This window comes from Agelaius phoeniceus, chromosome 2, assembly GCF_051311805.1.
Source record: "Agelaius phoeniceus isolate bAgePho1 chromosome 2, bAgePho1.hap1, whole genome shotgun sequence".
Classification (NCBI taxonomy): domain Eukaryota; kingdom Metazoa; phylum Chordata; class Aves; order Passeriformes; family Icteridae; genus Agelaius; species Agelaius phoeniceus.
In genome coordinates this window covers 116,715,278-116,727,721 of record NC_135266.1, presented here as the reverse complement: position 1 = coordinate 116,727,721, position 12,444 = coordinate 116,715,278, and the positions used below count along the sequence as shown (strand labels likewise).

At 61.9% G+C, this 12,444-nt stretch overlaps 1 protein-coding gene across 2 annotated transcripts in view; it reads right to left on the bottom strand.

Moving 5' to 3' along the window:
* Window positions 1-1,231: 1,231 nt before the first annotated feature.
* Window positions 1,232-12,444, bottom strand: part of ARHGEF17 (Rho guanine nucleotide exchange factor 17) — a 29,317-nt gene continuing 18,104 nt past the window's right edge. Inside the window, exons 2-21 of one of the 2 annotated variants that reach the window (XM_077174610.1) lie at window positions 11,043-11,120; window positions 8,775-8,957; window positions 8,267-8,383; window positions 7,899-7,991; window positions 7,366-7,542; window positions 7,050-7,100; window positions 6,675-6,784; window positions 6,479-6,564; window positions 6,250-6,368; window positions 5,806-6,019; window positions 5,617-5,690; window positions 5,311-5,504; window positions 4,946-5,202; window positions 4,371-4,617; window positions 4,203-4,289; window positions 4,051-4,118; window positions 3,590-3,738; window positions 3,323-3,497; window positions 2,447-2,689; window positions 1,232-1,968 (exon numbers count right to left, since the gene is read on the bottom strand). In XM_077174610.1, the coding sequence (XP_077030725.1) occupies window positions 1,778-1,968; window positions 2,447-2,689; window positions 3,323-3,497; window positions 3,590-3,738; window positions 4,051-4,118; window positions 4,203-4,289; window positions 4,371-4,617; window positions 4,946-5,202; window positions 5,311-5,504; window positions 5,617-5,690; window positions 5,806-6,019; window positions 6,250-6,368; window positions 6,479-6,564; window positions 6,675-6,784; window positions 7,050-7,100; window positions 7,366-7,542; window positions 7,899-7,991; window positions 8,267-8,383; window positions 8,775-8,957; window positions 11,043-11,120 (2,913 nt within the window). In that variant the 3' untranslated portion in view covers window positions 1,232-1,777. The remainder of the gene's footprint in view (window positions 1,969-2,446; window positions 2,690-3,322; window positions 3,498-3,589; window positions 3,739-4,050; window positions 4,119-4,202; window positions 4,290-4,370; window positions 4,618-4,945; window positions 5,203-5,310; window positions 5,505-5,616; window positions 5,691-5,805; window positions 6,020-6,249; window positions 6,369-6,478; window positions 6,565-6,674; window positions 6,785-7,049; window positions 7,101-7,365; window positions 7,543-7,898; window positions 7,992-8,266; window positions 8,384-8,774; window positions 8,958-11,042; window positions 11,121-12,444) is intronic. The other variant, XM_054654901.2, reaches the window with a different exon arrangement.

The following is a 12,444-nucleotide window of genomic DNA, read 5'->3' as shown; positions in this document are numbered from 1 at the left end:
TTTGTCCCACCCGCGGGGAAAACGGGAACGACCGGAGCGGGGTGGGTGTTACCGGCCCAGTAGGAATTTAAATTAACAAGAAAATGGGTTGGTTTTGTTTTCTTCCCCATGTGGGCTCGCATGGGGCATTCCTGAGTGCTGCGCCCCGCTTTCCTACCTGTCCTACAGCACACCTTGTCCCGTTCCCTAGGGGACACAGTGGGGACACCTGGTTTCCGTCAGGCCCCCTTCTGTTCCTCTCGGTTTTCCCCAGGACGACCTGGCGTCCCCCGTCCGGCTGTTTGTCCACCCAGGGAGTGCCACGTCCCGATGCCCTGTGGCACAAGGGAGGGATATCCCGATATCCCCCTCAGGGCTATCCAGGACAGAATAACTGCACCCCAGTGCTGGAAACGGTTTCTTCCTCCCACCGGAGTCTTCATCACCAGTGGCACCGGTGGGTGACATTCCCGGTGACAGCAGTGGGTGGCGGGAGCCGTGCCCGTCCTCACCCTGTCCCTGCCACCCCATCCCGAGGTGAAGGACGAGACCACGCTGGGATCGCTCTGGCAGGGGTGACCTTTAATAACAAAGAGGCCCCAAGTGACCGAAATCCCCCCCCACCCCTTTCCCAAAATATCCTCACCGTCCCAAATATAGCACACGCCCACTCACCCCGCTGACGGACAGACGGATGGCTCCATGTGGGATGGCAGCATTCCTGTCACTCACCCAGCTGTGTGGGATTGGGGACACCCTGATTCATCCCTGCCACCACGGTTGTCACGTCTCCCATGGGGACAACAGGGTGTCCCAATCTGGGAGCACTGATCTCGCCTGGATCCTGGGGTGAAAGCAGGAAAATCGGGGAGAAAAAGGGCGCATGGGGCAGGGCTGGTCCAGCACAGTCTCATTTTTAGGGTGCCCCCCATTGTAAGGGTGGGGGGACAGCCCTGGTGGCTGAAGATGATTGTTCTCATCCAGAGACGCTTCACACAGCAGCAGCGCCTTCATCCCGCTTCCCAGGCTGCAAAATCCCGCTGGGAATCACAGAGAAGGAGGGAGAGGACACCCAAATTTCCTTCCCTCCTCCCCTCCATCAGCTCCCCCTCCACCAGCGCGGTCCAGCGGGGTCGGGCTCTCCCTCGGGGCGATGCTCCGGGAAGTTTTAACCCCTCGGGGGCTGGCAGCGCGGTGAAGACGCCCCTGAGCCCTCCCCGAACCCCCAAATAAATAAGGATGTTTATATATATATAATATATATATATATTTAAAACAAACGAACAAACGAACAGAGCTGTCTGGGTGCTGGCGATGGAGCGAGCGGGTTAGCGGGAGGCCCGGGCCGGGGGGGACACCGCGGGCGGATTGGGATTGGGATTGTCCCTGGGGTGGTCCCGCGGCGTGGCCGGGGGTCCCGGAGGCCGGGGGGGGTGACGCCCCCCGCCCCGTGAAGCAGGCACACACAAAACCGGAGAGCAAGGCAGGATCCTGGCTGTCGGGCATCCTCCGGCCGCTCCCCAGGGATGCTCGGTACCCTCCTCCTCCTCCTCCGCAGCGCCTTCCGAGCAAACCCCCGCCCCCTCCCCATCCTCTGGAGCCCCCCAAGCGCTGCGGGTCCCCCCCCGAGTCCAGGGGGGCGGCGGGGGCAGCGGGGCTCATCCCCCCAGCCCCGAGCACACAGAGAGCAGCCGGGTCGGAGATGAGAGGTGCTGGGGCGGGGGGCGCTGGGGAGGGGGCCGGGACCCCCCTCTGCACACAGGGGGGGCCGGCACCCCCCGTTCCTGGCCCGGGCAGGTCACGCTCTCCAGAGGAGCAGGTGGTTGGTGCTGTCGTCCCTGCCCACGGTCTCGCTGCTGCTGGTCAGCCGGAAATCCTCGTAGCCGTCGCCGCCGCTGATCACCAACATCTTGGGCTTGGACAGGGCCAGGGCGGGGGCGCGGGGCCGCGACGGGTCTCGTTTCTCCGCCTCGCTCGGCTTCTCGGCCCCTGCCGAGCGCAGAACGCCCCAAACGCTGTCACCTGTGTGCCCACAGCTCCCCTGGTCCCCGCCAGAACACCTCAGCATCAGCCCTCCGCCGCCTTCCCAGGCACCACATCCCGGCCCCAAAAACCTCCTCTCATCCCAACAGCCCCTCCCAGCCCAAGCTGGGAAATCCCCAAATCAGCTCCTCCATCAAAACTGCCAGCTCCCATTCCATCTCCTCCTCCTCCCCATCCCAGCCCTGCCTCAGATCTGGGCGACACTGTGGGAATTTGGGTCTCCCTGGGAAATTTGGGGTTGCCCATGCTGGCAAAGAGCAGCTGAGCACCCATTTTCCCCCACCCTCCACTGCCAGTTTTTCACCCTGGATTTGAACGAGGCAGGAATGCAACGGGGACTCCGACATTTCACTCCCAGCCCCACAAACTCTGTGCACTGCTCCCGGGCAGTGCCAGCACCGGGAGGTGCCAGCACCCCACGTACCCGTGTCCCTGGGCAGCGGGAAGAGCACGTCCAAGCCGTCGGGCAGCTCGATGGCCGTCAGGAAGCGCACGTGGCCCGTGTGGCCCTGGGACAGCCCCACCAGCGTGGGGGCCGCCTTGGGGGGCACGGCCAGGGTGAGCACCACGCCGGCGCTGGTCCCGATCCACAGCAGGTCCTTGCAGGCCAGCAGGGCCGTGATCCGCAGGCAGGCGGCCTTGTGCTGCCGGATGATGGCATCCGAGCCTGCCGGGCATGCCCCTGTCAGTGCCTGGTCCTGTGGGGCTGGGAACCCGCCACCCGCAGGGAGCCACTCCCAGGGGGATCTGTGTGTGGCACATGGGACCTGGGGAAGGGAGCTCACACCCCGCCCCGGATGGTGGCATCACAGTGGGTTGACAGGACAAGGGGGAAGGGCTTCCCACTGAGAGAGGATGTTGGGAAGGAATTGCTCCCTGTGAGGGTGGTGAGCCCTGGCACAGACTACCACAGAAGCTATGGCTGCCCCTGGATCCCTGGATGTGTCCAAGGCCAAGATGGACATTGGGGCTTGGAGCAGCCTGGGATGGTGGAAGCTATCTCTGCCATGGCAGGGGGTTGGAATTTGATGATCTTTAAGGTCCCTTCGAGCTGAAACCATTAAGGAATTCCCCGATTCTGTGATTATGGGATTACCGCCCTGCTTCAACACGGCATTATCCATTCCCCCAGGGGCTGCCCTATTTCCACGTGGGATTACCCAGCTGCCTAACAGGAGCACAAGGCCTCGTATCTCCTTCCCCAAAGGCAGCATCCTCACTCTCCCAGCACTGGCTCCCTCAGGGGGCATTTCCCAGGGGTGCTGGCACCCTCTGGAGACGCGTCCTGGGTGTCACTTACCTGCGAGCATCTTGTGCACTGGGGGGGTGATGTCTGCCTCTGCCAGCTGCTCGTAGGTGGTGGCGTGGTACAGCCTGACCTGGGCGCTGCCCTGCAGAGCCACCCACACGCCACTGCCTGCGCTCACCATGCAGGTGACGCTGCGCCCGCCGTCCTGCCCCACCTGCAGCGTGTGCTGAGGGGACACATGCCACCCGTGATGCCACCAGTGATGCCACCAGCACCCATCACACCTCCCAGAGTGCCCTCCTGCCACCACCCCCGTACCTCCTGTGCCAGCGTGGTGGTGTTGAGGACGATGACTCGGTTTTGGCAGCCGCACCACAGCTTCCCTGCCACCGCCACCATCTTGGTGATGGGGCTCCCTGGTGAGCCCAGCGACAGGGACTTGGAGTTTTGGGGGTCCCAGAAGCGGCCTGAGAGGGTGGGGAGAGTGGGGTGGGTAAGTTAAAGTGTTCCCAAATACAAGTCCAACTCGATATGGACAATGGGGTGTGGTGGCTGAAGACAACTTTCTCCGGGTCACCCCTCAGAGGGGACATAAATTGGTGCCACCATGGGGTTCCAGTGGCAGCAAGAATTCCCACCTCCACCTGCCTCTGAGTGTGGTGTCTCCATCATCCCTCCAGGGATGCCACCCTGAGCATCCTCCCCAGGGGCTGCCCAAGCCACCCTCCAACAGCCACCACTTTGGGGCTGCATTTTTGACATCCCAAATCCAACCTCACCTGCTTCCCGCTGGTACACAACGAGCTCCCCGTTGGCCAGTGACACAAAAACCTGGTTATCCAGGTACCTGTGGGCACAAACCACCTTTGACATCCAGCTGCAGAAGCCCAAAATCCCCAGAGCTGAAAATCCCCCTTCCTTCCCCACTCACAGGATGCACATGACAGCAGCAGCGTGCTGCATCTTCATGCTGTTCTTCCTGTTCCGGATGTTGTCCGAGGACTGGTACACGTGGATGCTGCAGGAGGAGAGCCAAGCTTGAGGCTTCCCCAGGGACTGGCGTGAATTCCACGCAGGAATTCCCACCCCGGGGACCTACCAGCCATCCTCGGTGCCCAGCCACATGGAGCTCTGGTGGGCCTCGGGGTCGAGGCTGAGCAGGTCCTCGAGGCTGCCGCGGGTGAAGGAGCCGCGGCTGGAGCGGCGCAGGGCCCGCCCGTCCGTGGGGCTCTCGCCGCGCCGGCTCTGCCCGTAGGTGCCAGGGATGGGCATGAAGCCAGGCTCCTGCTCCTCCTCCGAGCTCGTCGTCTCCACTGCTGCCTCCTTGCAGCTGGGAATCTCCTCATCTGCGGGGGAGGAAGGAATGGGTCACACCACGACCATCCAACACCCTCCAAAGGCACAGGGAAGAGACCATCATGGGTGATGTCAAGCCCGGGGATGGCACAGGGATGCCGAGCCTCAAAACCCACGAGGCTTCACCCAAAGTCCCCCCATCCCAGTACCACACTGCTGGGCTGATGCCTCTCAACATCTCTTTTCCCAGGCTCAAAAGCCTCCACCTGCAGATTGCCCCGAGGAATACAAGGCAGGGAGGCCAAAACAGTGCAGCTAGCCATAATTTTGGGGCTAAAAAGTGCATTTCTCCCTAAGCAGGAGCTGGGGAGGACTCACTGCCGAAGCTGGAGGAGATGGTGGAGTGGCTGGCTTGGCTCTGCAGCGTCCCAGAGGGGCTGGGCGAGGACTCATCATCGGTGTCATCGCTGTCAAAGGGCACCAGCTCCCTGTTGCCACCGTCCACGGGCTCCGAGAGCTCCAGCGACGAGCCCGAGATGGAGATGTGCAGGCACGGCTGCGGCCCCGCGTCCTCCGGCGGCGGCGCCGGGCCCAGCTCCGCCGAGGGGCTGCCCAGCGGCTCCACACGCTCCCTGCTGCCACCGGGGAGGGAAGGAGCGAGGGAGAAAAGGGAGAGAAACAGCTCCAGCATCGCCCTGACATTGCCCTGAGCCCCCAGCACCGCGGGGCCGGGCACGTCCTACCTGTAGGCGCGCTTGAGGCCGGGCACGGAGGCGATGCAGAGGATCCTGGCGGAGCAGACAGCGATGCAGGCCTCCACCGTGGGCTCCTTGCGGATGCTCAGCAGGCAAACCTGCCCCACGTAGCCGTCGCTGTTGCAAACCCAAACCTCGTGTGAGCTCTCGGGGCTGCCGTGGCTGGGAGAGGCGCAGGAGAACTGCGAGGGAGCAGAAGGTTGGGTTATTCAGGAGGGATGCAGGAGCTGTCTGGCAGCAAGACCACTGGGATGGGGAGGATCTGTGGGGTGCCTGAGCCCAGACTTTGAGTACCTGCATCCCACTCCGCGTCTTCATGATGGGGATGGCTTTGAGGAACTCCGGGTCCAGGCAGTTTTTGCTGGAAGCTGGGAAAATCACATTGGGGGATCAAGAAGTGATGGAGGAAAGGGGTCTGCCAAAGCGGGGTGGGGGGGATGCCAAGCCCACCACCACGTCCAGCTCCCCCCTCCCTGGTGTTACCCAGCTTTTTCTTGGCATCCTCGAAGGCTTGCTCGAAGCCGAGCCGGGCGTCGGGGTTGGGGAACTCGAAGATGAAGGACTCGGTGCCGTCAGCCTTGGTGGTGCTGAGCTCCACCTTGTTGGGGGGGAAGGCCATGCTGAAGGACAGGGATTGCTTCTCCGACAGCTCCCGGTGGATGGCGGCCATCAGGTCCTTGATCACGTCATCCAGGCCCTTGGGACGGGGACACCACTTCAGCTCTCAGGGACGGCCACCACAAGCCACGTGCTTGATAACCCCCTGTCCATCCCCTGGCATTCTCCAAAAGAGGCTGCCCCAACCTCTTTTGTGGCTTTAGGATGCTTATGGCCACCAGCCCTGCCACAGGCTGTCCCCTCCGGCTGAGGACATCCTATGTGTTCCCACTGGGAACATATCCAACCAGGGGACAGCCATCCCCATACCTGGTGGGGGAAGCTGAGGGTCTCTGACAGCTTGCTGACTTGCCCCAGCGTGTTGAGGTCTTCATCCAGGCGGCTGATGCTTTTCTGGATGCTCTCCCTGTTGGTGGCCTGCGAGGCACCTGTGTGGGGACACACGCACGGCGCTAACCCCTCCCTCCCTGGCACTACCAGCCAGGGGCAGCCATGGGTTTTGGGGTGAGATGGGACACCCCAGCAGGCAGTGACAGACCTTTGACAATGTCCACATCCTCCAGGGGCAGCTTCCAGAGCAGTTTGTACTTGCTGGCGGTGTCGATCACGCTGGCTGCTGTGTACCTGGGAGGTTGGGGGGGGATGGCTGAGCTGCACCCACAGCCACATCCCCCTAAAGGCAGGCCAGCTGGCAGGGGCACCCAGGGGGTGTTCCCAAGCCTGGGGGTACTCACAGGCTCATGGAGCTGCGGCGGAGCGAGCCCGACTTGCGCTTCAGCGTGGTGCACACCAGCAGGTCCGAGAAGAGGAAGAAGGAGCGGTCCTTCTTCCCACCCACTGCCTTCTGTGGAGCAGTGGGAGACACCAGGGGGTTAGTGACCATCTGTGCCAGTGCTGGGAGAGGGCCCTGCCTCAGTTTCCCCATGTGCTGCCTTGCCCTTCCATCTGTCCGTGCCATCCACCCATCCATCCATCCATCCATCCATCCATCCATCCATCCATCCATTCACAGCCTCCCATGGGCACACAGGCACCCCATCACCTGCACTCACAGCCTCTCACTGCCCACCCAGGGTGTGGTCCCATTTCCCCTCAGATCCCACTCTTACCACTTCCACCACCATCTCCTGGCGCAGGAACCTGCGGAGCGGAGCCTGGAGCTGTGGGGACAAGGAGACCCGTGGTTGGGAAGCCACTGCGAGGAGCTTTGTGGTCTTCATCCCTGCCCCTGCATCCCCCAGCTCAGAAATAGGACCCCAGTCCCTTCCCAAACCCCCAGGGGCCCACAAAAACCAAATGACAATGGGGAAAGCTGCACCTGGAGAAGCAAACAAGTGACCCAAGTGGCCTGGGGTGACCCAAAAGAGCAGAAATGAGGACATTTTTGTGGAGAAGGAAAGCCCATGCAAGGCCCCCCCTACGTACATCCTCCATCCCTTCGATGTGGGACTCGATCTCCTGCACGATGCGGGCGTTCCTCTCCACCTCCTCGGCGCTCTTCATGCCCTTGTTGATCCTCTCGGCCACCTGCTTGATGTTGCGCTGGGCGTCGATGAGGAAAGGGTGGTCGGGGTGGTCCTCGGGTGTGTGCTTCAGCAGGTCCTGCCGGGGGGGACACGGCCAGGCTGTCACCTCTGCCAGCACCAGCATCACTGCCCGAGCCCCTCCCGCACTGCTCTGGGTGCTGGGGATGGGAACCAGCCCCAGGGAGGGAGGGAGGGAGGGGTGGACATGTCCAGCAGAAAGGCTGAGGGTGAGGGGACAGCAGGGGGAGCGTCCTCAGAGTGACCATCCCCAGGAGGGCAGAGCCACGTGCACACCTGGGGACACCAACTTTGTGACAGGGGGTGGGAAAAGGGGTCAGGAGAGATCTGTGAGCCCTGAAAGCTGCGTGGAGGTGAGGAGGAGCCGTGGCCTCCCCCCTGCTGGTGTGACACTGCCACCCCGGTGTCACCCACCTTCACCAGCAGCTCGTATCGCGGGATCCTCTGCACAGGCTTGATCATCAGGTCTGACAGGGCCTGCTTCTCCTTGTTCTCCCGCATGCTTTGCTGCAAAACACCCATGAGGGACAGGGATGGGCCCCTTGGTGGGACACAGCGGGGACACAGCCTCCCACTAAGCCAGGATCACCCATTTTGGTTGGGGGTCCAAACTTCCACACCACCCGCACTGATTCTGGCTCATCCCAAGTGACCCTCTGCAACAAAACCAAGAAGGTGGGGGGGGAATTCCCAGTCTGGCAATAAATTTGCTCCCATTAACTCCCATCCTGCCTGGCTCTAGATGGTGGCCAGGATCTATGGAGGCAGGATCCAGGACCCACCTCCAGGAACTTCATGAAAGCCGGCCGGGCTTCCTTGGCGATCCTGACAGCGTCCTTGGCGTTGAGGAAGTTATCAATGTAGGCAGAGTAGATGTTCACCAGCACATCCTTGGAGAACTGGGTGGGGGGAAAACAGGGCTAGATCCACCATCATGGATCACGGGCACGCTGGGAGAGCCTGGAAGAGGCTGCCCCAAGGGTTAACTCTGGCTCTGGGCTGGCGCAGGGAGGGCTCACCCGCCGTCCGCCCACCTCGATTTTTCAGCCCTGACGTTTGTGCTCCCGAGGCAGAAACGCGGAGCTGCAGAGCCAGCCGGGAGCAGCAGCTCCCACCCTTATGCTAAGCAGACAGCAGGCCTGGAGATCGTCTCCTGCTCTCCATCCCAGGCCTGCTTGGCCCATCCTTTCATCACTCCCCTGCCTCCTGCTCCCAAACCTCTGCTCTGGGGCCGTGCCCAGGAGCGGGCACGCCCGCATTCCCGGGGGGAATCGCCCCGCCAGGACCCACCGACTGCACCAGGAGGTCGCCCACTTTCTGCTTCTCGTGCCAGTTCTGCACGCAGTCGTGGATCTGCTCCAGGAACTGCTCATGGTGCTCCAGCAGCTCGGGGATCTGGTCGAAGATCTCGTCCACCAGCGAGGGGTCGCAGAGCAGGGAGTTCTCCGGCTGCTTCAGCGGCTTCATGTACCCCTGAGGGCAAGCACAGGCACCGGCATCCATGGAGGTTCCCTCTCCCTCCCCAGCCAGTCTGGATCCCTCAGCTCATGGAAACACGGGCATGGATGGCACCCTGCAGCAGGGGCTTCCTCCAGGGAATGCTGGGACCCATCAGACAGGTTTTTGCCACCCAGCCCTCCTGGGTCCCTCAGTGAATCCCCACAGCTGTGTGGGGAGGGGGACAGCCCTGCACAAGAACGTGCACGGCACAGGATCCTCTGTCCCAGGGCCTCCAGAGCCATCTTTGCTGCCATGAGCCTTCGCCACCTCCATCTAGCTTGGAAATCACAGCAACACCGAGATCCAACTGCTGGACTGTTCCTGGTGGGATTTAGGGTGTTTGGAACCAGGAGGGGCTGGCCCAGCAGGGTGCACCCACTGGGAAATGCCCTGGACCACCACACAATGGCCAAGGAGCAATACTCAGGGCCAGCAGGTCCTCAGCAGGGCTGGGTGAGTAGCTCTGCTATGAAACCCCTCTCCTCCATCCATGGGGCAGAGCTGCAGAGTGGAGGAGTGCCCCTGGAATGGGAGAGATGGATTTGCAGGGGATGCAGCGGGATGGGGAAGGTCTGCTCAAGCCTTGCCACCCATTCAGTCCAACCAGTACAGGGTGCTGGTGACTGTCAGGCTGTGTGGAGGACCATGGAGCTGAGCAGTGAGGACAGGACACATCTCCAGTGGCTTCAGACCTCTCCAACCAAGCTGGTCAAGGAGGAGTCATTCCCCAGGGATCACATTCCTCAAGGTGATGCCAGATACCTCGTAGAGACCCAAATTAGAAGGACCAAATCCATTCTGAGGCTCCTAACTCCCTTCACCCGTCCTACTGTGTCCAGCACCTCCAGCAGGAGCTGGGATGGACTGCACCATGCATTCCCACATCGGGAAGAAGAGCATGGAGACAGTCCTTGCTGCAGCACACAGGGACAGCAGGCAGGGCTTGCACCAGGATGGTGGCTTGGCTGCAGGATGGTGCTCCAAGGTGGTCCTTGTCCCATGCTAAGTGCCACCAAGCCATGACAAGGATCCGAGCATCCTGTCCCAGCTGGAGCCCTCAGATCCCTGTCAGAAAGCCAGGTCCCCCCCCGTGGCACTGTGTCAGGTCCCACGGACAAGAGCTCAGGCATTAACACCCCGTGGCTCCCAGCTGTGTCCCTCCCACCTCAGAGCATGCAAGGACCATGGGACAGACTCTCTCCATGCCAAGACCAGCAGGGACACCCCCCAGTCCCAAACCCTGTACAGCTCCCCCAGAATCAGCCCCAGAGCCAGGGTCCTCGTGCCCCTCTAAGCCAAGGTCTGCACTGGCAGCAGCCAGAGGGTCCTCCCCTCCTGCAGGACATCTGTGTCCTCCTTGGGGGCATCCTTTTGGGGCATTTATGGGAAGAGCCCGTGGGATGGAGTGCCCCATGCCCTTGGGGACTGTCACAGAGGTCCCACAGGCGCTGCTGCTTTTGCAGAGCTGGGAGTTTGTGGTGTTTCCCCCCCTGCAGGGATGTGGTGGGACAAGCCACACCTCGGCCAGGTGACGTCTGCAGGGCGTTGACCGTCATTAACCTCTGAAACACCTTCATTAACATCTGAAACGTGGGGTGGACCCTCGGGCCAGGCTGCTCCAGGGGGTTTGGAACCAGCTCAGCAAAAAAAGCCTGAGAAAAACCTTTGGCTCAGGTCTGCAGGTGAGGATCCCAGCAGGGAACGGGAGCACGAGGGAACGGGGGATTGCAGGGGTCCCCCATCGTGGCAGGGCCATCAGCAGATGGGGTGCAACACAAGGAGGAGATTTTGGAAGGCAAGCACGGCAAGAGATGTGGGGACACGCTACCTGCCAGGTGACAACACACTGTGAATGTCACAGGCTCGCTTTGGGCACGGAGGTAACTCGCACACCCCGTTCTTGACACTGCTGTCACAGTTCCGCTCCCGCTCCCGCTGTCCCCAGCATGCCCCCGGTGCCACCCAGCTCGTGGCACAGCCTCCAGAGCCAGGATTTGGGGTGACAGGGGGGATCCTGGGGGAGCCCTGGGGTGTCACACCCCGGCCACGCCACCTTACCTGCATCAAGGTGCGCAGGGACTCCACGTAGGACTGCTCGGTGTCCAGCAGGGTCATGATGACGTGTTTCCTCATGTCCTGCCCGGGGAGAGAAGGCACACGAGAGGTTTTGGGGTGAGGCGGGCCGGGGGAGCTGCGTGCCGGGGCTGCCTGAGCACCGGAGAGCCCGGCTGGCGTCCAGCTCCCCTGCGCTGCCTCTGCAGCCCGATGGAGGAATCCGGGAGGATTAGGAAGTACATGACACCGAGCGCACAGACGCCTGGTTTCCTCCGCGGCCGCGTCAGGAGCCCGCCCTGGAGCTCACAGCCCTACATGGGTCGGAGCCGGAGCCCTCTGGAGCCGCTCCGAGCGGACCCGCAGGAATTCGCCTCCCGCCCAGCACCCCGGGCACCCTGGGGCAGGACCATCGGTGGGGTGGTGGGGAGCCCTGGGAGGCAGATGGGTCGGGGTCTCCTTGGCTGTGGGGCTCAGGGACCCCTCCTGTGTGCGCTGCCCGCAGCTCAGCCTGGGGGGCCAGCGCTCCAGAGCCCAGGGCGCGAGACACCCCAAAGGTTTTGGGTGTGAGATGTTCCAAAGGCTCTGGGAGCGGGGACACCCCAGAAGTTCTGGGTGTGAAATGCTTCAAGGCTGTTGGGTGGGAGACACCCCAAGAGATTTTGGTGGCAGATGCCCCAAGGGCCCTGGTATGCAGAAATGCTCCAGAGGTGCAGTGACACCCCAGAAGTTTTGTGTTTGGATACACCCCAGAGATTCTGGGTGCAGAGACACCCCGAAGGTTCTGCATGGGAAGGAGGGACTCCAGGTGCAGAGACATCCCAAAAGCTTTTGCTGCAGAGATGCCCTGGGTGCACAGATACCCCAGAAGTTTTTCATGTGCAGAATCTCCAGAGACCCTGGATGTGAGACACCCCAGATATCCTCAGTCTTGTGGGATGAGCCCCTGGACACGTGGGGCCGTGTCCTCCCCAGTGGGGACACAATGAGCTGTGCAGCTGCTCTGCAGCCACAGGAAGAAGTTTGGCCATCCTCACCATGGAGAGAGCCCACCATGGCCCTCATGGTCCCCAGGGAGCAATGGAGAGGGATCCTGACCAGATCCCGCTCCAGGACAGAGCTGTGCCTCAGTTTCCCTGCTCCCCAGCAGTGGAACCAAGCACCGAGGAAACTCTTGTCTAGAGCCAAATACTGGTGACGGGTCCAAGGCTCTCCAGGAACCAGGAAACCATGGTGATATTGGGAACACCAGCTGAGACCTCCCCACTCGGTTAGAGAGCTTATGAACACTCTCACTGCTGGATTAATTAGCTGTAATTACGGATGGACGGGCGCTCACTGGAGGATGGAGCTTAGGGGAATCTGATGCCCCAAACTGCCTCAGTTTCCCCAATCCTCACCCAGCCTG